This window comes from Ovis canadensis, chromosome 13, assembly GCF_042477335.2.
Source record: "Ovis canadensis isolate MfBH-ARS-UI-01 breed Bighorn chromosome 13, ARS-UI_OviCan_v2, whole genome shotgun sequence".
Classification (NCBI taxonomy): domain Eukaryota; kingdom Metazoa; phylum Chordata; class Mammalia; order Artiodactyla; family Bovidae; genus Ovis; species Ovis canadensis.
This window is the reverse complement of record NC_091257.1, coordinates 92,605,063-92,630,625: the sequence shown is the minus strand read 5'-3', so window position 1 is coordinate 92,630,625 and position 25,563 is coordinate 92,605,063. Positions and strand designations below refer to the sequence as shown.

Genomic DNA, 25,563 nt, shown 5'->3' with positions numbered 1-25,563 from the left:
ATATAGAGCCTTATTGGGGTTTAAAATATTTTCCATCTGCAGTTTTGAACTACTTATTTCAACCAGTTGTTTGAAAGATATAACTCCTCCAGGTGTACCTGCGGTTAGCATTTTTGGGGCGGTCTTAATTAATATCCTGTTTGTTTCTTATCTCAACTTCTAGCAAACCTATGAATTTATGCCTGTCACTGGAAATGCTGGCAGTGGGCCTGCCTTAGAGAAGCTAGCCAACAAAGATCCCTTTGGGCCCCACCCTTTCTAAATTTAGTTCATTCGGTCTCAGACTCTCAGGAGCCACCCAGAGCAGAGTTGGGTTGCTTCCCTGGGTCGGGAAGATCCCCTGGAGAAGGAAATGGCACCCCACTCCATTATTCTTGCTTGGAGAATCCCATGGACAAAGGAGCCTGGTGGGCTGCAGTCCACGGGATCACAAAGAGTTGGACATGACTGAGCGACTTCACTTTCACTTTCTGGGATGCAGATAGACTCTGGAGCAAGCACTGTGCTTTTGGCTTATGTTTGGACCTGTGATCTCTGGTTGGTGTTGTGAAGTTGTGAGTACAACTCTCAGTGGTTTTTTTTTTTGCAGGGGAGGGTAGAAAAATGCCCTCAGGACAGAGTTGAGAGAGAGGGAGAGAATGAGTAAGAGCAGGAGGGGAAGATTAAAAGAGAAATATTTATATTTTGGCAGCTGATTGAACAATGAAAGGTCATAGCTGCCTTCTAAAAGGTTTTGGACTTGTTGCTTGACACTGGCAACTTGTCTACTAGGACCACTACCCAGATCTTCAGTGGATCTCCTCTGTTGTTTTGTTCTGATTTCAAAAGTAGATGGGGAACAACTGTAATGTTGGAGAATTTTGTCGTGTAAGGTAATATTTATACCTGTTACTAACCAAAGTCATAGTTTAGCCAGGGTGCTTTTGTTTCTGATTTTTGCCTTGTTGTGAGTTTTGTAGTCCTTTTTGCTCTCTGCAAAGGGCTTCCCTGGTGGCTTCGATGGTAAAGAGTCTGCCTGCAGTGTGGGAGACCAGGATTTGATCCCTGGGTCAGGAAGATCTCCTGGAGAAGGAAACGGCAACCCGCTCCAGTATTCTTGCCTGGAAAATCCCACGCACAGGAGCCTGGCAGGCTACAGTCCATGGGGTCATAAAGAGTCGGACATGACTTTTTCACTTTGCTCTCCACAAGGGAGGATGTTCCAAGACTTCAAGGAACTTATCTGGTCATTCATCTGTTTGTAGAAGTTTGGCTTTAATTAAAAATCATTTTGAGACTTAAAAAATGAAAGTAACAAATTACTTTATAGTAGAACTTCTAATTTGTTAGTTTGATGGTTTCTGCCTTGCTTGGCTTTTTCTGTTCTTTGTTGCTTAATGGTTATTTTTGAGTAGTTTTGATTTGCTTAAACATTTTCAGCTTTTTGAATGATGGCCATGAAAATGAGCAGAACTGTCCTTATTTTTGACTGGTGAAGAAATTTAAATGTATTTAGAATTAATACATTTGGAACTTACAAGATACAGTAAAAATCTTCTCTGCTCCCCCCACAAGCCATGCTAGTAAAATCGTCAGCCTGAAATCTGTTCCTCTCTTCTGCATCTTCTCCACTTTTGCTTTTAACAATAAACATACTATAGAATGTTCTTTGCTATGCTGAGGATACATGGCCATGGTTGTGGGTGCAACAGCTCTTGTTTGGAATCTGTAAGTAAAGGGGACTCTCTCAAACAAACCTTACCGGAGAACAAAGAGGCCTTGTGTCATCATTAGGAAAAAGAAATGGCAAGAGTGAGGAATTCTTCCCTTTCTTCAGTCAACTTAAAGGAGAGCTCCAAAGGCGCCATTCTGAGCACATGGCCAAAAAAACGGAAGCAGTGTTTACATTCACCAGTAATGGTGTTACAGACCCAGTTTACTTTCAGTTTCTTATCATTTTGAGCCCAGAAACCTTTACCATATCCCATATTCAGTGGAAAACCTCTTCATGTTTTTAATTTGATTTTTTAATGTAGGCTATAGTTTATAATTCTTAATATTCAACAATAAGTAGTATTATACCTTGCTGATTCTTTTTGTAAAATGAACATGCAGGGTATGTGGGTATTGTAAGTATTTTAAAACACTGTGGGGGAAAAAAAAACACTGAGAAATTCATAAAGCTAGTGAATCCTATTGTACATCACAGTTACAGACTAAACGGGCTGTTTTCATACTTGAGTAGGTGACACCAGTTTTTGACTGAATATTGGCAATTACATATCTCTTCTATAATTTATCTTTTTATTTTCTTTCCCTTACAACTTTCAGGTAGAACTTTAGACTTCATAGCACTGAATTAACCTGCACTGAAAGCTGTTTACCTGCAGTTGTTCACTTTTGTTGAAAGTGACCATGTCTCAAGTTCAAGTGCAAGTTCAGAACCCATCTGCTGCTCTCTCAGGGAGCCAAATACTGAACAAGAACCAGTCTCTTCTCTCACAGCCTTTGATGAGTATTCCTTCTACTGCTAGCTCTCTGCCCTCTGAAAATGCAGGTAGACCTATTCAAAACTCTGCTTTACCCTCTGCATCTATTACATCCACCAGTGCAGCTGCAGGTAAGCGTATGATCCAAGTGTCTTCTGTTTCAAATGTTTTCTTAGCCTGTTTTCTGACCTGATAAGTAGATTGCAGATACAGGGAGCTCTTGCACATTTACCTTCAAGAAGCAGGAGGAAGTATACCGCCCACACTTCTTTATTTATACCAGATATAAAATACACTTGATGATATACTGGCTTGAAAGAGACCTTTTACAGAGTATTTCAAAATGTAAGGAAGAAAATTAGAAACCAAACTATAAAGCCTACTCTGTTATAAACTGGTAGCTGGCAGAAAAAAAAATACCACTTTGGATATTCATTGTTATATGGGAAAATTCTGCTGTTAAAATGATTTCCCAGAACTGATTTGTAGGTGTAAGTACCCTTTTTGGAGGTCTGTAAGATTTATCCCAAGCAAGGGGACAGCCAGATTTTGGGACGCAAAAGAATGTGTTGGCATTTGCTAATTTTCATTTTGACTAAGTAAGTTTAAGTTGCCATCCAGAGGTAGTTGAGAAATCACAGTGAGGGCCAATGAGAAATTGAACCAAGCAGCAGAGATGTTTAAAAAGGAAGCCCTCAAATTTGAATATTAGGAAAACAAAAATGAAAAATATCCATGGATTAGAAAAGACTTGCAATCCCTGGGGTAATAACCCTTAAAAACAATATTCTGCTCCCCAGTTCTCCCGATCTCATCCCAAGTTGCAAAGCCAGTTAAAGGGGGTGTCAGCATAGGTGTCTCTGTACTGGAGTCACCTTGTAATAAATGCTTCTCAGCCCTTAGTGCCTGACATCTCCCTTGCATTTCCTCCTCTGTCCTCTCGTTTCCTTTACTTTGTATCTCTCTTCTTAGAGTTTTAGCTTGTCCCACTCTCAGCTGCGCAGACTCTTATCATGCTGCTACCTCTAGACTTCCTTGGACCAGCTCACCAGATGGCGTTCTTGACTTGTCATAGTCCCCTAGAGGTTCAGTGTTCCCCATATTTGCCATTTGAATACCATCTTAATAGGAAATGGCACGGACTAGTTCAGTCCTCTGGGATTTAATTGCGTTCTCTTCTAATGTGTTCTTATATCCACATTTTGTTGACTTTATAAAACTCCCATCCTCCAAGACCATTTTATTTTACTTAGATAATTATTAAAGATAGGTAAAGTCTGAGGATGGCAGCCTCTGGAGATAAGATGAGAAGATACCCCAGGAAGGAGAAGTTAGCTATTTGGAAAAAGACAGTCGTCGTTTGAGAAATGGTATTGGCATATTGCGTTTTGGGAAATAATGAACAGGGTACAGCTGACAACTGTTGTACTAACTAATGTGTGTATGTGTCTCTGCTCAAAAGACCTCCTTGTTATTTCCTTGGTTATAATAGCAGTCCTTCATCCGATTTCAAATCTTGCGTGCTTGCCATGGTTTAGTTATTCCTCTGACTTCTATTCTCTCTCTTTTGAAGACACACCCTTTCCTAGGTAACCTGACTTCAACTGGTTCAGAAAAGATCCCAGCTGTGTCTTCAGATATGTGCCCTCAGTGTGGTTTGCAGTTTTGCATCGCTGTTGCTCTAAATCATTAGATGTGGCGTTTGTTTTCCCTCTCTTCATAGCCCTGGAGAGCCGCCGTCTCTAACACTGCTAGTTGACGTCAACGCTCTCACATTATTTTTCAGTTCCTCCTAACATGGCACACCCTAAAGAGAAAACCCCAATGTGTCTTGTGAATGAGTTAGCCCGTTTCAACAAGATTCAGCCTGAGTATAAACTTTTGCGTGAGCAAGGTCCAGCTCACTGTAAGGTAAATATTGTCCATACTGCTTGTGCATTTATAACCCACTAGGAATGTTTTCTTTCTTTTCATACAGTTGCAAGTGGTGCGGTGATTCAAAACACATTTGAAACTGCTGAGGTTGTTTTAAAGAGATGCAGAAGTACAGATTTTGGGCGAGTCACTTCTTTTTTCCATCCTTGCAGAGTGGGTCAAACGAAAGAGATGCTTCTCTGGGGGATATTTGGCTTTTAAAACTTCAGTTAGCATGTGGTTGTTTAGGATTCTGAATCAAGACAAGTCCCAAGCACCTGTGAATGGTTTCCTGTGAGTTTTCTGGGCTCTGGGCCTCCTGGCTGCAGCCTCCGTCTGGCTCCTTTCCTTTTCGTTTGCACGTGCATAGATACCTTAGGTCTGGGCAGGGCAGGGAGAGGAGGTGAATGGGAAGTCAGTGTTGCTTCTTGTTCAGAATCAGATAGGGTTTGAATGTGAGAGGCAGAAATCAATCTCCCTGTGAGTACATGGAATTATCTCTGATTTTAGGTACCCTTGTCACTCTCATCTTAGAGGATGAAAGACTGACTGTAATTTGAATTTTTACTATTTGTTTTTCAGGAGTTCAGACTTTTAAGCTTGCTTGATATCTGTGCTAATGTGCTTGGACCCTAAATGTTTGTGTAATCTGGCTTTATCTTTTGCAACTACAGTATGAGAGATAAAGAATTAGGCCTATTTCTGATTCTAGCTTTGAAGTAAGATAATACAGTTTTATAAGGAAGAGTTGTTTGTCTCTTTGTGCCTCAGTTTTCCTGACATGCAAACCTCAAACCTTGAATGATATCAGGTTTCTCTTTTTTCTTGGACTAAAAGTAGCATTGACCACAATCACGAACAGGCCCCATAGGGGAGTGCATTTTGGTTAGTTGCTTTGGAGTCAGACAGATCTGGGTTTGAATCTTAGCTTCTTACTAACTTGGTGACCTTGTGTAGGTTACTACTTTTTTTGAAACTCCGTTTCCTCATCTGTAAAATGGAGATAATAGTACTTACCAAATAGGTCTATTGTGAGAGTATATGTCAAAGTATGGAGCGCAGTGTCTGGCATGTAGTAAATGCTTGAGAAATGGTAGCTATTACAATTAAGCAATTATACATTTAAGAAAAACAGGAATTTCCCACTCTCATGAAGGTAGTTTTAATATTATTCTAAAGCACAATTATATTTGAAATATTTCTTTACTTTTAGAAGGCAATTAGCCAATTCTCTGATAACTGTTCTGTTTCTTCTACAGGATTTTTTTTTGCAGATCTTAACTTTGGGATTCCCTTTATTAACTGTTTTTGGTATTTTTGGAAATATGTACTGTCTCACTTGAACTTTGGTACCTTTTAGGTAATTTGGCTGTGTGTTCAGTCTGTATCTTTTTTTTTTTTTTGCCTACAAGTTGTTCAAAGAGAAAAATTTATTCCCTCCTAGATGATTATTAGACTATTTAAAAGTCAGAGGTCTGGTGTACTTTTAATTCTGTCTGAACCGAGATCTAACCTCACCACTGCCCCTCCCCACAGAAGGCAGCATCGTGGCAGCAGCACCATCGGGACAGTCGTGGAGAAAGGCAAGACTGACCGTGAAATTAACTCTCTTCTGTCTTATAGCGTTTTCCCCCTTCGATGTCTTTTCATGAAAGGATCACAAAAATGACTGAGGGGTTGCACAGCGTTGCAGGCTGCTTCTGCTGTCTGACTTCTTGTGCTAGTCAGGGTTTTGCGTTCATGCTATCAGTGCTTTAATGAGTAACTTTATGAACTGCAACATAAATACAGGAGACCCCTAATATTTCAAGGGGGGTGAAGGATTCTTTAATTTTTCGCCCTTTAGTGGAAGTTGTGCACTGAGGGAATCCTGAAGTTAAGACCTACAAGAAAAATCAGCTCTAAAGGCAAGTTGGCCCCATCCCTTGAGGCACCAAATTTAAATGACCTGGACATACTCAAATCACCATTTCTCTTGTGAATTATTTGTAAGTGAAATAAAGTGATAGATTCCGTGATAAAGAAAATCAGAAGAATAAAAACTCCAAAGTAGTGAATCTCAACCATTGAAGTGCATCAGAATGACTTTGGGAGCTTATTAAAAATACACAGGCTCAGGCCTCCCCTCATGCTGTTCTTTTCAGTCAAAACTCCTGGCACGTGTATTTCACCAGGCTTCCTGGGTTATTCTTCAGATGTACACAAGTGTTAAAGAATCACTGCACTGTGGTGGGTCCTAGTGTTTTTTGGATGAATTGTTTGTCCAATTCTGATGGGATTAACATAACCTAACTTTACGAATAGAGCGTGCACACAAGTTCCCTTTATACTTAAAAAGGAAAAAAGAGGCTTGTCATTGTCCGCAGTTGTTAAGGGCAAAATTAGCTCTTTTGAATGCCTCCTTAGAATTGAGTTCAGAATGTTGTTAGATCTTTGCTTGCAGTGAATCTCATCTTCTGAAAGGGGGGGCAGTGTCTGAATAGTACAGTCTTAGGAAAGTAAAAGGTAGCATTGTAATAATGACATTCCCAAATTCATTTGAGGTTTTGGCCTAATGAGGTATTTTCAGACAAGAACCAGTGAACAAATTACAACAAATGCTGTCTTCATTTGTATGAGGTACTATTATGTGTCTAAATTAAGCTTGCTAAACTTCTTCCATGAGAAGAAATGGGAAGACAGTTTTTATTTGGATGGCTTCCAGATAATTAGCATTTAATATTTTAATATATAAGAGAACAGTTTTAAATTTCTGTACTTATACCCATCTTTCAAAAGATGTTTTTTCTTTTTTTTTTTTCAAAAGATGTTTTTTCATGGAGTGCTATGCAGTACAAGTCGACGATGTATGTATCTTCTCATCTTTCTAGAAACAGTGAAAAGGGGGATGAAGGGATAAATTACAGAGATAATGACCAGGCCTTTTAAACCATGACCGTAAATTATGTTCAAGGTCCAAGTGACATATTTTAGTCAACATCAGGTTTCCTGAATTGAGAGCTCACAATTTTCATTTGTAGGTGTTTACAGTACAGCTAACACTTGGAGATCAGCACTGGGAAGCTGAAGGAACTAGTATTAAAAAAGCCCAACACACAGCTGCTGCCAAAGCTTTGGAAGGAACAAAATTTCCTAAACCTATAGTCCGCCCTTTCCGTAGCGAAGGAAGAAATCCAGGTATTATGCGTGGGCCAAGACAGGTTCCTTTCAAAAGTGTGTCTAGAGATATCCGTTTAGTATGTATATGAATTCTTTCTTAACTGACTTGTTGATTTTGAGAGCACAGAGTCTGCACTACCAGTGGCAAATGCTTATCTTTTCGGAATCTTAGCCTTACTCTAAAGCAGTGGTTCCCAATCTACAGCCCCTTGATGCCTGATGATCTGGAGAGGTGGTCACGGGAGGCGGGGCATGTCACCAAACGATTTCGGAGACTTTCAGAAAAGCTTAATGAAAGGAATTTTTTTTTTTCTTTTGATAAGGGTTGTATAGATTGTGAGAATGTGGGTTTTATTTAAAATCACTTCAACTTTGTGTGGTAATATTGATTATAACCTGTTGATTGTAACCCCGATTATCAGTTTTACGTCTCTTGTTAACAAAAATGAGAAAATAGATATTTATTTCTTAAATTCAGATTAATAGATATCTCTTCAGGCAAGGGTCCCAGTTGGGGAGAATACTGTTAAAGAGGAGTGTCCTGTGAAAGCTTGGGGACCACCGACCTGGCAGCTGTAGGTAGTAGTGGCTGTTTAAGGAGAGTCACCTCTCAAGTGTATGAAGTCACCCGGGCCCTTTGCATGCAGGAACCATCTGGGAAGGCCTCGGCCACGCCTTTCTCTTCCTTTCGCTTTCTCTCTGGGATCTTTGCTTCACATTTATATTCTACTGCAGATAAATTTTATGGGTCAGAGCTGCTCTTACTTAAAACACAACTATTTGAATTGTGGAAAAAATATAGTTCATATATTAGCTAAGAAAGAAAAAAAAAGAGCCTAATTATTCATGTGACCCTCTTGACTTGCAGACTCAAAGGTGGTATTATAAGTTTGATTTATGCACTAGATTAGTGAAACCAGTTATGGTACAGAATCAAGGCATTTTTATTTTCTTCTACCTACATCCTAAAGAAGCATTTTCAAGTGGGTTTTTGTGTGCATTTCAATTGAACTTTGCCATTGCTAGTGTTGTTCTGTGTTTGATATGAAGCTGTTGATTGTAAATGTGATTGTGCACTGATGCTAATCTTTCCAGGTCCAATCTTTCCAGGTTGGTTTTCTTTTTAAATGATTTTTAAAGGTTTATGAATTGGATGAACTTAGAGGGGGAAAAAGAGAAGGATGAATGATGAGTATTTTCTAAAATTGATAATTTTGAGGTAACTTAAGATATACCCGTTCCTGTTGTATATGGAAACAGAACTCATTTTTTCTAACAAGTATTACCACAAATCAAATCCCATTATAAACATTAAGAAAGAAAACATCCAAGTATTTTGTGGGTCCCATCTGACTTCTCCAGATAGAATTCACAGTCTTCTCCTCGGCGATTCTGCACCTCCTTACAGCACACGCAGTGTTGTATCAGAGTTCTTGAAGTGTGTCTTGTGTTCTCTGGACTCCTCTGGGACAAGAATTGTGTTTCTCAAGCTCAGCACAGTGCTTTGCCTCCAGATAGTACTGAATAAATGCATTGTCCTATGAAATAATGTGTATGGATGTCCTTCTAAGTGTAAGCCAGTCAGTCAGTACAACCAGAGTTATATTGGTAGAGTATTGCCAAACAATGAAATGATTTGGACAGTCCTGTGGGATCTTTTAATCATGAAATTTGATGTGTATTGGAACCTATTTCTGACAACTGATTCTCACTGCTAACATCTTGTGTTACATTGCTGCTCGTCAATAGCCGTTACCGTATATTTTGTGCTGTTGTGTATTAATACCTACAAATCACAGCAGATTCTTGGATTTCCTGACCTGATGCCTAGCAGTGAAGTACTTAGAGCCGTTCATGAAATGCATCATGAGTCCATTAGTAGAAAGCATGCTATTCTTTTTGATTTTAGTGAGTGTCATTCTCATTTCAGGAAGAAAAGTTCTTTGTTTTGATTCTGTGTTGCAGAAAGCATAACCCCTACTGTAGAGCTAAATGCGCTGTGCATGAAACTTGGGAAGAAACCGATGTATAAGCCTGTCGACCCTTACTCTCGGGTGCAGTCCACCTATACCTACAACATGAGAGGAGGTGCTTATCCCCCAAGGTACGTGTCTGTTTTGTTTTAAATCCAGGTGAAAGTATAGTTGCTCTTTCATGTGGAATAGTAAGGTGTATAGATTGTAGAATGCATAATGGTCTGGTCCTCTTCGGCCTGCCAAAGGCCTCCGCCAGTCTGAATTGTCCTGGTGTCACTGGAACTGCATTTTGATGCTCTTCAAACTCCTGTCATTGGAAAGGTCTTGGGCGCATTCCTCACAAGCAGTACAGCTCGAGCCCCAAGCAATCTGGTTAAAGACCACCCATGTAACTGCTTTGTGCAACTGAGTCATATTTGAACATGATTCTTGCGACACCACAATTCTCAGCCCTCAGATTTATTGATTATTGTTTACTGGGTACTTTCTGACTTTTGAACTTACTTATGTGCTTTGTAAATAGCCTTGGTATACAGGTGCAGAGCAATATTAGTTGAAATCTGAAAGTGCCATGCATTTAAAACCTTCTGCTTGAGGTCTTAAGACACTAGTGGAGAGATTGATGATCAAACTGGAGGTCTTCATTTCCCTGCCCTACTTTGGGGTGGTAGTCAGGTGGAGGCCAAAGCCATTTTAAAAATAGAAAGCAGCCTCTGCCAGGCTCTAGGCTGTTGGGATTTCTAGAAATGTGGGTCCAGTCAATTAGTTTAAATATAAATGGATCCAATCGTCTAATTGAAAGACACAAGAGTGGACAACTGAATTTAAAGAAACAAAAGACCCAGCTATATGCAGTCTATAAGAGACTCTGCAGTTTCAGGAGCACACAAACTTTATTCCATACAAATGGAAACTGAAAGAAAGAAGAAATAGCTATAGTTATATCAGACAAAATAAAGACTAAAAGACTGGTTTAAAAAGTCCCATTCTTTTCTGGAGACATGGAAGTGTGCATTCCAGGTATGAGAAAGTAGAGCAAGTTAAATTTTCTTTCTTAACCAAAGTCTAATCCATTTTAGATTTTGTAAGTATGGGTTAGCTTTATACATTGAACCCATGTAATTTGTAAGCCAATTTATTTTGTGAAATGTAAACAGTGTTTGCTCATACTGTGTGGCAATTCTAATCGAGCATAAACACATGAAATCTCTGGATGTGCTGATGAGGACTCATTATTGGTGAGCAAACACTGCTGTAATTAGGACCTGTGATGAAGGAAATACCTGGAATTTGTCAGAGATGGTATGGTATCTGAGACTAATTTTCCTCATCCCCTTCTATTTTTAGGTACTTTTACCCATTTCCAGTCCCACCTTTAGTTTATCAAGTTGAACTTTCTGTGGGAGGACAGCAATTTAATGGGAAAGGAAAGACGAGACAGGCTGCCAAACACGATGCTGCTGCGAAAGCCCTGAGGATCCTGCAGAGCGAGCCCCCCCCCGAGAGGCTGGAGGTGAGGCGAAGGCTGAACCGGGGCCCCTGGAGCTTGGGGTGGAGCGGGAGGGTGGTAGGAAGACATCGTTTCAGGTTGGTTTTTCTAAGAGGATGCATGAGAGCTGTGCTTAATGTTTATTGTTAGATAGCATACAAGCTCTGGTACCCTGAGGGTTTCTTGCCTTTCTTGCCCCTCCACCCACCTGGGAAATTTTAGCAGGAAAGTCAGGTGCCTTCTTGTGCACTCAGTGGCGTGGTTCTGAACATGTTAGAAGGATTGTGACTCACCTGAGTGGTGAAGAGCATGCGATGAACTCTTCGATGCTGAACATTATTCTTGTCATAATCTGTGTTTTATGGTACCAGGTTAGGGGATTTTCTGAAGCCATTTTGACCAGATGTTTTCTTTATTATCTTGAAATGCCTGTTAACCATTTGTGCTTAACGAACTGTCCCAAGACTTCGTGGCTTAAATACCTCCAGGCCTTTATCCTGCTCTCAAGCCTGCGGTCCAGGGAGAGCGTGGCATGGAGACCTCATCTCTGCCGCGCAACGATGCGGCGCCGCAGTGCTGGAGGGTCTCTTCCAAGGCGGCACTCTCGCTGGTTGGCTGTGTGTCGTCTGCGATCAAGGAGGGGGCATTGGTCCTGCAACCTTGGTTCCCGTCCTCTGTGGCCTGAGCAGAGACTCTCTATACACTCTCATGGTGTGGTGGCTCAGTCCCAGGGGGGCACATTCTGGGAGACAGGAGTTGGAAGCTGCCACCAGTGTCTCAGGGCCCTGGCCTAGAATTCAGCCCAGCACCACTTCTGCCGTATCCTGTAGGTCAAACAGGCGGGGAGCCCAGACTCAAGAAGGGGCTACAGGAGCTCACTTTTATTTATTGATTTAATTTTGTGTTGAGATAAAATTCACATAATTTCATAGTTTTAACTTTTGTAAGTATACAGGTCAGTGACCATTGGTACGTTCACAATGTTGAGAACCCCACCTGTGGATGAGAGGAGTATCAAAGAATTGGGGACTTATTTTATTTTATTTTTTTGGTTACAGCGTGCAGCTTGTGGGATTGTTCCCCAACCAGGGATCCAGCCTAGGCCCTGGGCAGTGAGACTCCGGAGCCCCGCCCACTGGACCCCCAGGGGACTCCCCTGGGGGCTGTGTTTCAAAATGATCATGATAGGTATAGGATGTTGTGACTAAATAGAAATATATGTTTTAGAACATCACTAAGTCATCACTAAAATGACTCCATGCTATTGCATGGCCAAAGCATTAGTGGCTGGCTCTGATAAAGCAGTTGGATCACCAAAGGTCCAGGAGAGCCCACTGAGTAGAAAACGTTGTGATTTCATGGTTCTGTTTATCACAGCGTGAAATGCCTCCTGAACATATCCCTTGGAAGCATTTGACTTTTCTTGCTCAAGAAACAAGTTCTCAAACAATCAGAAGATCTTGCACAGAACGTTGGGCCAAATGCGTGATGATAGGTATGAAGCTGGGGGACCTTTCACAGGGTGCTTGCAGAGGTCTGTTGTGTCCACCTGTCCCCTAGGGTGACCCAGCTCAGGGCAGCACTCTGTGGCTTCATGGCTAGTTGCATGGGAAGGTTTTGTTTTCCTTTTGTTTTGGTGCATTTCCAGCTTGAGTGCAATCATACATTTTAGCAGAGATGTTCTATTTCCAGAGTTCACTGAGGACCAAATAGAAAGAAATGGACTATAACTTAGGAGGATTTACTGAAGTGAAAGGATGAGGTCCTTAGTGGTGAAATTTGTTAAAGTACTGAAGGTAGTGAAATCTGAGTCATTTTTGGAGGCATTGCATTTGTTGCGTTGACTTTGGTGCTAATCTAATTGGAATCAGATGGAGTAGGTATTTCTTGGTTCCTTCCAGCGAGCAGCTGTTAAATGATTACTGAACACTGGTATGTGGGCCGTCTGCTTCGGAATCACTTGAGAACTTAAAAAAAAAAAAATTCCTTGGCCTAACCCACACGATTCTAGATTCTAATGCAGTAGGCTAAGAGCCATGAATCTGGCTTTTTTTTTTTTTCCCCTGGCCATGCCTCGTGCATTTGGGATCTTAGTTCCCTAACCAGGAATTGAACCCATGCTGCCTGCATTGGGAGCACAGAGTCTTAACCACTAAACTGCCAGGAAAGTCTGACTTTTTATGTTTTTATTTTGTTTTTCTTTTCAATGAGCTCTTAGAGTAACTGAAACAGTCAGGGTTTGGGAATCACAGGTCCTAAATATTGTCAGTGCTTCCCAGGCAGTTTTCGGCCTTTGAATCCTCCTTGGAAGTTTGAATGCACTGTATTGCTACAAAGGGAAAGTGCCTGTCAGAGCCTTAGAGTGACCCATTGCCCACTGGAGCAGTTGGTTGCCTCAGGCCTGAGGGCAGAGGCTAGAGCTGCGGACACCCTTTCCTCAGCTCATCTGACTTCTGTAAGCAGCTTGGTTGGGAGTCATGGGCATCATTTGTCCCCTTGTTTCCTCCTCTTTGCCCCTTTTCTAGTTCTGTGTGATTTGAAGTAGAGACAGTTCCCTTAAGAAATGGTGCAAAGACTGGCCCAAACAGTGCTTCAGAAATGACATTTTCTTTGAAGTTGTAAGGGAAACACACTTGGCTTTCCACCTGACTGAGCTGTCGCTGGTCTACCAGGCCCTCCGGAGAGTGGGCAGCAGGGGAAGAAAGACAGTTTTAAAAGATAGCTTTAATTTTTTGTTCTTAACAAGGAATGCATGTGAACTATAACAATTTTTAACTTCAAAAAAAGAAAAAATAAATTCCCCACTTGAAGGTAGTCACTGTAAACATTTTTGTGGATATCAGGGCATATGTAAGTAAGCACACACATCTATCTGTTTCACAAAAATGGGATAATATTGTATGATAACCGCTTTTTCCACCCCCACTGAAGTGCTTATTATGATGTGTTGATGCTATTTACTTAAAATTCCATGGAGGACTCAAATTCAGCATGCCTCTAAGCCACCTTCAACGGCTGCAGAATGCTCCACTGTGTGAGCATACCAGTTTAGTTTTTCAGCAACAGAAGCTTGATTTTTGGGTTGTTTGCAGTTTTTCCTGTTACAAAATAGATAGTGAAGAACATTGTTGTCATGAAATCTTTGTGTATGTCTGTGGTTATTTTTGTGAGCCATAGTCCTCAACGTGGAATTGCCTGGTAGTGTATATGGCCAGGTTCCCCACCAGGAAGATGGTACCTCTTTAGGCCTCTGCTAACAGGGCCTGAGGAGCCTGTTTACCCATAGCCTGCCTGCATTGGAAGTTCTCATTGTAAATAAATTGTCTGTTTTGTTCTTGATAATTTTAGCACTTGTGATTGTGTGGTGAATCAGTTCATCTTCTCTAGAGCATAGCCAATAAAGCCAGCAGTTTCCATCTGTAAGACAGGTGTAGTCTGACCCCTTGACAACAGGCCCTGAGCTCTGCCAGCCCTGCAGGTAAACAGTGCAGTGCCCCTCCCCGTGTGGAGCTTGGTTGAATGGAATGTCATCAAAAAGTGCAGCAAATGCTTGGATGAAAGTAGCACGCATCATGAGAGCATAGAGTATCTTGTTTAGGTTGGAGTACTGATGGTGCCCTGAGGGGCGAGTCATTTAAGCTCAGGATGAAGATGAATAAGAGAACAGGACAAGTACATTCCCAGCAGAGGGAGCAGCTTGTGCAAAGGTCCTGAGTTGGGAAACCAGTTCTTTCTGTTCTATCTATTCTGTTCTTTTCTTTTCTTTTCTCTTCTATGGCTTGTACTAATAAAAGATGACTTACTCAATGTTGAGGTGTTAGGAGTAAGATCGACATAGCTACAGTGTCTATGGGATAGGGAAAAACAGGAGCTAGCCTCATATGGCCAGTCTTAGGGAAATGGCTAAATATAATAAATGAATACATTTATCCCAGGACTACCAGAGTGTGGTAGATCTGTTTACGTGGACCTGAAAGAAGGCTTATAATCCGTTGAATGAGCGGGGAAGCATGATGCAGAGCTGCTACTGCCAGTGTAGTGCTATTGTTTGAGTTAAGTAAAGGAAGGCGCCAGGTTGGGGGTGGGGTGGGGTGGGGTGGGGTGGGGTGGGGTGGGGTGTGTGTGTGTGTGTCCATTTGGATGTGCATAGGTTCTATCTTGAAGGTTATATCAAACTTTAAAATTAGTTTTCTCTTGGTGGTAGTGTTAGAAGGCACACTTCTTAAAATTGTACTGTTTGAAGTTTTCTTTTTTTAAATACTGTGCTGTGCTGTACTTAGTCACTCAGCTGTGTCTGACTCTTTGCCACCCCATGGACTGTCGCCCGCCAGGCTCCTCTGTCCATGGAATTCTCCAGGCAAGAATACTAGAGTGGGTGGTAAGCCCTCCTCCAGGGGATCTCCCCAACCCAGGTCTCCTGTGTTGCAGGCGGATTCTTTACTGTCTGAGCCACCAGGGAAGCCCAAGAATACTGGAGTGGGTAGCCTATCCCTTCTCCAGAGGAACTTCCTGACCCAGGAATCAAACTGGGGTCTCCTGCATTGCAGGCAGATTCTTTACCAACTGAGCTACCAGGGAAGCCCAGTTTTTAAATACTACTTCTGTAAAAATAAATAAATGCAGCTCTTCCTGTTCTTGAGTTCTTATCTTCACTTGAGCCAGGGATGTGTTTAAGTAGGACTAAACTAAAATTGGAGACCTTACTCTTCATTTTACTATCTATACTTCACTATACGCACAGGGTCCATTGAACCCAATTTTTACTTTTGAGCTTTTTTCTACTTCTGTAAGAATTGATACTACATGACTTTTATTCTTTTTCTAGAGTTTTAAAAGAACAAGGTAATAATATACTTAATTTTGAAAGTAGAATGATAATTTGTCCTACAATCATGAGGGTCCTTTGGACCCTTTTATAAGTCTTAACATTATGGACTCTTAATTTTCTTGTGTTTTGAAACATTTTGCTGCTTGTCATCCTACATACTATTTCAGCACTATCATATATTCCCAAATCTGTAACAAACAAGACTAAAATAATGAAGAAGTGGAAGAATGATGAAATCCCTCAGTGGATGACACAGGCGTGAACTAACCGTCACTGTTGCCTCGTCTTTAATGTGCCTATTGCATTGCCTAACGCAGCCGATTATTTTTCAAGAAAATGCAAAAGGAGACTGGAGACACCCGTCTGTGTACCCTGCTTTTAGCTTTTGTTGAACCCAGGTGAGAATTCAGAATTTTTCCATCCCTGCTGGCAAACAAAAGAAAACTGATGGAGGAAGACATTTTCCTTGTTAGACCAATCGGAAGATGAATGCAGAGAGACAGACAGCAGCACTCTGGACTCTCATGGGGACAGGGAGATTGAGTGTGGATGTGACTTGGACTGGGAGGCTTCAGCTGATACCTTAGATAAGTTTGCCCAGACTCAAGAGTCCGCAAGGGGACTGTGTTTCTGTGGTGTATGAAAAAGAGATGTGCATTCTCTCCTGGTCAGTCATTCAACAGGAGGGACTTTAACCACACAGTATTTTATAAGAACTGAACCATCCTGTTTTGACTTCCTAAAAATATTTGTATGACAGACTTCTTGCATATGATTTAGCCACCAGAATTTTCTTGCCACTTAACATCCACAAAATAACTGGATCATGCAGCAGGAGGTGTGTGTGTTGGAAGGAGATTGAAGATACAGTGACAAAAAGGTCATTGGGCTGATCCTTTGCTTGGGGTTTATAAACCTGGAAGTGGAAGCAGTTTGTAGTTACGGAGCAAAGGAGATGGCTGTTCTCCCTTCAACAGTCATGAGTCATTTTCAAAAGGAATATGTTTTGACAGTATGACTTCAAGAAGAATCAGAATCATGATAGGCTGGAACCCACGGGAGTGGGTTTGAAGTCTGGTGTCGTTACTGTGGGCTATGCTCTTAAGTTCAGGCGTGGCAGCTGGTGAGCTGTCATTTGTGTTTAGTGTCTTTGCCTGTTTTGGGTTTATTTGCCTTCATTCCTGACTACAAACCTGGAATAAAAAGTTTGTTATTTTAAATTTCTTACTAAAATCTATAATGGAATGATTTTTTTGTTGTCCTTTTATTCTGTATGTTATTTGTAAAATGACTTTATTTAAATATAGAAAAATCTAGAGGGTCCATTGGAGCCAGATGGTAAATGGTGATGATTGTCTTTCCCTGGCATGTTCAGGGTTAAGCATGGTTCAGAGTGTTTTTTGTTTTTTTTTTTCCTTAATGTTGCTTAGATTTTATTGCTGAGCCATACACTATGGGATTGACGTTAATAGTAATTCCCACTTCCTGAAGGTAAGGCTAAGGGCCCGCTACAGTTTCTTCATCTCACTGGGAATGGTATTTGTGGATTTTTTTTGAGTCATCTGCTGCTTTCCCCATTGCAACATTTTGTCCAATCCAGATAATATTAAAATTATTTATGTAAAAGAGCAATATAATCTCTCTTCCAGATATATGTATATCTTTGTTTTCTCTTTTGCATTTTTATTTTACTGGCTGCTTTGTCCAATGTGCAGTTCTGTTTGAAGCAGTAGCTTCGAGCTGTGAGTCTCAACTCTGGTCACTAGAGGACTTTAAAAAATATATATATATATATATATATATATATATATATATATATATATATATAGAACAGATATCCAGGCCCTACCTGCAGAAATTTGAGTTCACATATCTGGAGCGGGGCTCTGGCATCTGTATTTGTACAGCTCCCAAGTAATTCTGATGCTGCTATGCTTGAGAAACACTGGCTGAGAGTTTAGAATTCAGTAGTAGACTTAGGTAGTTCCCTATAGACTTAGGTGGAACCTCAATATGCTAAATAAAAAAGTAAGTTCATTAGTAGAACTTGTCAGTTTGAATTTTAGAGTATTTATAAAGCCAGTCAGTGAGAATGATTTATGTGAATTTTCACAACACCAAATTACCCTATATATTGTTTTTGTCCGTTAACAACAACAAAAAACCCACATGGCTGGGAAAGATCCGGTCCCATTTTAGAGTAGTGGTTAACTTTCCTGTGGGAAGGAGTGTGAGAAGGACTTCATTGTTTTCCTTATCAAAGGAAAAAAATAATGTCAGTGGTGTTTAGTGTTGCATTTGTTATATCCAGTAGAGTTATGGGTTACATTGTTATTTGTACTTTGCTGTATGAAACAGGTCATAACTAAAAGTAAAAATTAAAAGGAATTGAACTAGTACAATGAACAAACTCAAAATTCTCGAAGCCAGGCTTCAGCAATACGTGAACTATGAACTTCCAGATGTTCAAGCTGGTTTTAGAAAAGGCAGAAGAATCAGAGATCAAATTGCCAACATCCGCTGGATCATGGAAAAAGCAAGAGAGTTCCAGAAAAACATCTATTTCTGCTTTATTGACTATGCCAAAGCCTTTGACTGTGTGGATCACAATAAACTATGGAAAATTCTTCAAGAGATGGGAATACCAGACCACCTGACCTGCCTCTTGAGAAACCTGTATGCAGGTCGGGAAGCAACAGTTAGAAGTGGACATGGAACAACAGACTGGTCCCAAATAGGAAAAGGAGTACATCAAGGCTGTATATTGTCACCCTGCTTATTTAACTTATATGCAGAGTACATCATGAGAAATGTTGGGCTGGAAGAAGCACAAGCTGGAATCAAGATTGCCAGGAGAAATATCAATAACCTCGGATATGCAGATGACACCACCCTTATGGCAGAAAGTGAAGAGGAACTAAAAAGCCTCTTGATGAAAGTGAAAGTGGAGAGTTAAACAGTTGGGTTAATGCTCAACATTCAAAAAACGAAGATCATGGCATCCGGTCCCATCACTTCATGGGAAATAGATGAGGAAACAGTGGAAACAGTGTCAGACTTTATTTTGGGGGGGGCTCCAAAATCACTGCAGATGGTGACTGCAGCCATGAAATTAAAAGCTGCTTATTCCTTGGAAGAAAAGTTATGACCAACCTAGACAGCATGTTGAGAAGCAGAGACATTACTTTGCCAACAAAAGTCTGTTTAGTCAAGGCTATGGTTTTTCTAGTGGTCATGTATGGATGTGAGAGTTGGACTGTGAAGAAAACAGCGCTGAAGAATGCTTTTGAACTGTGGTGTTGGAGAAGACTCTTGAGAGTCCCTTGGACTGCAAGGAAATCCAGCCAGTCCATTCTGAAGATCAGCCCTGGGATTTGTTTGGAAGGACTGATGCTGAAGCTGAAACTCCAATACTTTGGCCACCTCATGTGAAGAGTTGACTCATTGGAAAAGATTCCGATGCTGGGAGGGATTGGGGGCAGGAGAAGGGAACAACAGAGGATGAGATGGCTGGATGGCATCACTGACTCGATGGACGTGAGTGAACTCCGGGAGTTGATGATGGACAGGGAGGTCTGGCGTGCTGCGGTTCATGGGGTCGCAAAGAGTCAGACACGACTGAGCGACTGAACTGAACTGAACTGAATGAACAAAAGCAAAAGGAAAATTGGGGTATGTCTTGTGTCAGCAGCACCTGGTTTATTTCCAGGTTTGGTTCTGGTTGCACCTGAGGAAAACATTCTCATTGACACAGTTATTTATCATGAGAGTATGTAAATAGCTCATGTTTTTTTTAAAAATAGCTCATGTATTGTAAAAGTCTCTGAACTTTTCAAATAAACAGCTGTCAACAGACGCGGTTGTGCACAAAGAGTTGCCTTAAATACATTCTCGGTGCTGTGCAGCCGTCACCACTGTCCATTTTCAAAACGCTTTCATCACGTCACACACACACTGCAGGAGTGATGGACACGTTCAGCAGTAACGCTGCCATTCCCACCCCGTCCCCACCCCCCACCCCCCGCCGCTGTCTCAGGCCATGGTAAGCCTGTCCTGCGTCTGTCTCTGTGCTTACTGTTGTAGATGCCTCGTGTAAGTGTACATTTGTCTTCTGTGTCTGATTTACTTCATTTATCATAATGTTTTCAAGGTTCCTCTGTGTTGTAGCTTGTTTTATAATTCCATTCTCCCCCCCCACACCCCATTCCTTTTTAAGACTGACCATTGTATCTGTATTTTTTTTGTCCATTCATCTGTTGGTGGATGTTTGTGTGGTTATCATCTTCTGGCTATTGTGAGTAATACTGCTGTGAACATTGATGTACAAGTATCTGAATGCCTGCTTTTAATTCTTTTGAGTATGGGTTTAGCAGTGAAATTGCTGGATCATATTGTAATCCTATGTTTAAATTTTTTAGAAACCCACCATACTATTCTCCACAGAGGCCATACCATCTTACATTTTCAATAGAAATGTGCAAAGATTGCAATTTCTGCACAACCTTGACAACACTTACCATTTTCTGTGGCTGTCCTTATGGGTGTGAGGTGTATCTTCTTGTGGTTTTGATTTGCATTTCTCTTTGAGTAGTGATGTTGTGTGTTTGCATATCTCCTTTGGAGAAATGTCTGTTCAAATCCTTTCTCTATTTTTGAATTGCATTATTTGTTGTTAAGTTGTTATAGTTCTTTATGTATTCTGGACATTAATTCTTTATGAAATATGTGATTTGTGAGTATTTTCTTCCATTCTACGGGTTGTCTTTGTTCTCTTGTGTCCTTTAATGTACCAGCGTTTTTTGGTAGTTTTTTTGTACTAGAGTTTTAAATTTTGATGAAGTCAGAATCTACGTATGCTTTTGGTGTTCTATCCAAGAAATCATTCCAAATTCAGTGCATGAAGCTTTGCCCCTGTGTTTTCTTCTCAAAGTTCTATACTTTTAGCCCTTACATTTAGGTCTTTGACCCATTTTGAGTTAATTTGTGAATGTGGCATGAGGCAAGAGTCCAAGTTCATTTTTTTGTGTGTGTAGATATCTGATTTTCCCAGCACTATTTGTTGAACAGGCTTACTTTTTAAAATGCTTTTTAATAGGTTTGTTTACATCTATTTAAAAAATAAATTTCAAACCAAACCTCTGGAAACCTAGAATTCTCAGATACTTTGCTTGGAGATTTACGGCTTTAAAGATTCACTCGTAAAACAGCAGGCCCTCTTTCTCTTTAGGATTTAAACAAGTGTAAAAATGTGTTCAGCTTACCTAAACCATCAGAAATTGCTATGTAAACAGTATATCACCAGGCAGCGAGTGAAATGAAACCGGATGGAAAGAAAATTTTATCACGAAAGGAGAGACAGAATTACATTGTCTGGTTAAATTTATGTTTATAGGATTCTATTCTTAATTCTTAATTTTTTTTTAAATTTAGAGCTTTATTTTATTTATAGCTTGAAATATGGATCCTAGGTTAGGGTTAGACTTTACCTTAGGAAACACACAACAGATCAAATCCGGGATTTTGCTACACATTGCCTGTTCAGTAATTTCATCCACAGGTTCCTGTCATAGAAATTCTGATCTTGAAACTAGGATTTTTACAAGTTCTTTGACTAAAGAATCTCCAGGAATAAGAAAACACGCGTGCATTGCCCTCTTTTGGGGTCACTGCTGATCTTGTTTTTCATATTATCACCCCTGCACAGTATAGAATCCATGTGGGCCACGTGCACAGAGATCTCTGCCCCTCTCAGTCCAGCCTCTGGAGGACTGTAAATCAACCTTATTACAGAGCTGGAGGCAGCTTTTGTTCAAGGCTAGTGGTACTAGTGGTAAAGAACCTGCCTGGCTGTGCAGGAGACATAAAAGTCCTGTGTTTGATCCCTAGGTTGGGAAGATCCCTGGAGGAGGACATGGCAACCCACTCTAGTATTCTTGCCTGGAGAACCCCATGGACAGAGGAGCCTGGGGGCTGTAGTCCATGGGGTTGCAAAGCGTTGCACACGACTGAAGCGACTGAGCCGGCAGGCAGTTTTGTTGGTTTTCATCTTGTATTTTCGCCAGCAGTAGTGAAGTGTGAGACCCATAGTGGTTTTATAACTGTTCCACTGCATCTTTTTGTTAAAGTGGTTTCCAGTGACTTTGTCCAAATAAGAAACACACATACCCAGGTGGAGAGACCTCCATTTGTCCTTGCTGTGGCCCACATAGACTGACTGTGCTTGTTTCCAGAGTGTGGCTTGCCTGTCCTCCAGGGGCGGGGGGACAAATCCAGGCGGCTTCAGGAGCCCTGCTCCCTGAGTGGCCATGGCTCTCACCATCAGGCTGACTATTTGTAGAGCCCTGTTATGTGTAGATTGTTTATGGTGGATTTATGAGGTACAAACTGACCAAAATTTGAGAGGACATTTTTAAACCTTTTAAATCTCACTGACACACGGTGCACATGTGGCTCTGCTCACGGGGTTAGTGCTCAGTCCATAGAGCCTGGGTTCAGTGCTTATAATTTTAAGGGTTAACATCGCAGCTGGGATCTTAACAGCTTTTTAACATGAGTTCACTCTAACCAGTTGTTCTTCCCTTAGGTAAATGGAAGAGAGTCAGAAGAAGAAAATCTCAATAAATCTGAAATAAGTCAAGTGTTTGAGATTGCACTTAAACGGAACTTGCCTGTGAATTTTGAGGTAAGCTTATTTTATGCGTCTGTTATACTCTTAGTGTTCATCATCAGAATAGTATTTTTCCTAAACAGTGTTGAAATGATGATCACATACATGCGAATCTTCACATCTAAGATTCAGACTTCATATTAGCAAAGCAGTATTTGGTCCTAAGGCAGCCATGAATCTCCAGACAGTCCATAGGTGGCCTCAGTATGTCTGTGAACCTCCTAAAATGGTCTGAAGGGGATCGTGTTTATGTTCCCATGCGTTTTCTTCTGGAGGGAGGGTCCATTGTCTTCATAAGAGTCTCAGAAGCATATGCTACCCCCCAAATATCATGACTCTGCTTAAGTGTCCAAGTAATTGTTAAAAGAACTTAGGTTTTGTCATTGTGCAGCGTGTGCCTCCCAGTTCACCCATTTAATAACCTCAATCTATTGTTGGAGACTTTGGTCTAAAAACAGTAATTAACAATTACTAGTTCAGAATGGAAAATAAGATCATTTAGTGTGTGTTTCCTTCAAAGACACAGTGAGTCCAGATAGATTAGGCAGGTTGGGAGAATGTTTTTTATTTTAGGTTGCCCTAGTTTTTGAAAATTCTTTGCAAATTCTTTCGTTTGAATTCTGTGCTTGGCTCTGCAAGGTTGTGTTTTAATAGTTCTTCAAATCAATTATTTGGTTTTTCAAAATTATAAAGCATATATATATTTAGTTTTCCAAAGAGCTTTAAGATCAACATATTAGTTACTTCAGACAAATGAAATTTGAGGTGGGGCATCTGCTTAAATGGAGAAGGAAATGTCAACCTACTCCAGTATTCTTGCCTGGGAAATCCTTTGGACAGAGAAGCCTGGTGGTCTACAAGTCTGGGGTCACAGAGTCAGACACAACTGAGCGACTAAACACAGCACGTACGCTTAAAACAATTTTAAGTGGTTCATAAGTTCTTTTGCCTATTTCTGTTTTAAAAAGCCTACCTGAAGTTTATTAGCCTGTAAAATACTTAGCTCTGTAGTTTTAGGTAATCCCCAGATTTCATGTTTGACTTGTATGACTTTTATAAGATATTTCCTATTATGTACTATGCCGTAAGCTGGCTCCTGAGTTCATTCCTTACTCTCATTCGAATAGATGATTTCTGACCTAGCTGGCCGTGCTCACCTGCTGCCATGAGGCCCAGATGGGGGTAGGGAGCTGCCCTTGGGTCACAGGGCCACCCTGCATCCCGTGGCAGTACCCCGCCCTGCCGCAGCAGGACCAGTGTCTTTTCCCCCTTCCAGAACACAGCATGCCAGATGGGGCTGGCATTCTTCCTCCCTGGCCCCGCATCCCTTCTAGCCTTTGTCTGTTCTGGGAGGGAGGCAGTGAGACAGGACATTCAGAATAACAGGGCTGTTGCTGGGTGGGAACCAGGTGTGCGCGCCACCTGAGGAAGCCACAAGGTCTCCCTGGGAACCTGTTGTGGAAAAGGGAAGAAACACTTTCCCCACACTAGTCCCTGCTGAAGAATTAGTGTGGCACACAAATGGGTGTTTAAAGACGGAGGGAGAGATGCGAAGACCATGGGGTGGAAGAGGCCTGCCTTCTTAGGTCACGGAAAGGTCACAGAGATGACTGCTGGCCAGGGCCCGAGATCCCGGTGATGCGTCTTGGACCTCAGTCAGGGATTGCCAATTTCTGTTTTTACTGTGGAATTTGGGGATGAGATTGCCTCTGCCCCACCGCTACTTGTGTTTAGGTTTTAGATTTGGCTTTCAGACTTTGCTGTTCAGGAATAAGTAACATACAGCAGGGAATTGTCAAGTAGTCACAAAAGAAATTGTGGGAATGCCCTCTGGTGGTGACTATCTCTTAAAGTAATTATTTTAAAACATGACAGTTTGTGTGTATATGTGGCATTGAGTTTGTTAATATGAGTGCTTTTATTAGTAATTAGCTCTCACGTATCAAATGTTCATGTTAACTTCCATTATTAGGTTGAGCAGAAGCTTCCATTTTTTTTTCCCACAGTTCTGTCTCTGGCACCTGGAAGATTAGTTGACATATATTGGATATTGGATGCTTAGGGAACAGTTACTGAGTAACTGAAAAGAATAGGTTTTTTTTTTTTTTTTTTTTAACAGCAAGATACGTCATGTTGGAAGTAATAGGAGAAGACAAGAACCATTCATATAATTTTTCGGAAAAGTATAGACCGCTTGCTTTTTGATAAAATTGTTGTAGTTAAAAGTATTGTGCTGATTGACAAGTCCCTGGGAGGCAGTCGTGACTTGAAGGGAAAGTCGCTCAGTCGTGTCCGACTCTTTGCGACCCCATGGACTGTAGCCTACCAGGCTTCTCAGTCCATGGGATTTTGCAGGCAAGAGTACTGGAGTGGGTTGCCATTTCCTTCTCCAGGGCATCTTCCCGACCCAGGGATCGAACCCAGGTCTCCTGCATTGCAGGCAGACGCTTTACCCACTGAGCCACCAGGGAAGCCCAGTCATGACTTGATCCCACTGAATTCAGATGGGCTCGGTGGCAGCCAGTGAGAGTGGAGGGCCCAGGATGGGCGTGGATTTGACTTGAGCATTGGGGTGGATACTCTTAATTCTCGAGTCTCGTCTGAGGACGTGGAGAGCCCTGCTCAGGGAGGTAGCGCTTGGCAGGTGGGCTGTCGGGGTAGAGGGGCAGCCTGCGGGCGCCCTGGGAGCAGAGCTGTTTGCTGCAGCCTTTTTCATAGGGCAGCGGGCTGCTCCCTGAGCTGAGGTCCCGGCTCTCACCTCGGGACCACAGCACATGTGGGCTCACACACTTTTCCTCGTCGTCTTTTCCACTTCTTACTTTGAAAGTTTCCAGGCCAGTAGAAAGTGGTAAGGATAGGACTGTGACTGTTGCCTTCACATAGGGCCACCAGCGCTTCACAGTTCAGCACCTTTGCTTTTCTGTTCTCTAAATGTACATGTTTTTCTGTATTTTATTTAGCTGAATCATTTGAGAGCAAGAAGCAGATATGTGCTTTGACTGCACATATTTCAGTATGTGAAGCTTAAGAGCAAGGACATTATCTTAAATAACTATAATTGT

General features: G+C 41.4%; 1 protein-coding gene across 25 annotated transcripts in view; it reads left to right on the top strand.

The window, feature by feature from the left end:
- Window positions 1–25,563, top strand: part of STAU1 (staufen double-stranded RNA binding protein 1) — a 62,251-nt gene that overhangs the window by 18,433 nt on the left and 18,255 nt on the right. For 4 of the 25 annotated variants that reach the window (XR_011248285.1, XR_011248284.1, XM_069548780.1 and 1 more), the window contains exons 3-8: window positions 2,311–2,599; window positions 4,255–4,379; window positions 7,403–7,559; window positions 9,507–9,645; window positions 10,865–11,030; window positions 22,418–22,516. Coding sequence is in view for 22 of the 25 variants with exons in the window: in XM_069548780.1 (XP_069404881.1) it covers window positions 2,395–2,599; window positions 4,255–4,379; window positions 7,403–7,559; window positions 9,507–9,645; window positions 10,865–11,030; window positions 22,418–22,516 (891 nt within the window). In the remaining 3 variants the exon portion in view is untranslated. Of the gene's footprint in view, window positions 1–266; window positions 555–2,310; window positions 2,600–4,254; window positions 4,380–5,924; window positions 5,966–7,402; window positions 7,560–9,506; window positions 9,646–10,864; window positions 11,031–22,417; window positions 22,517–25,563 lie in introns of those variants that run through there. The other 21 variants (XM_069548800.1, XM_069548793.1, XM_069548789.1 and 18 more) reach the window with 10 other exon arrangements.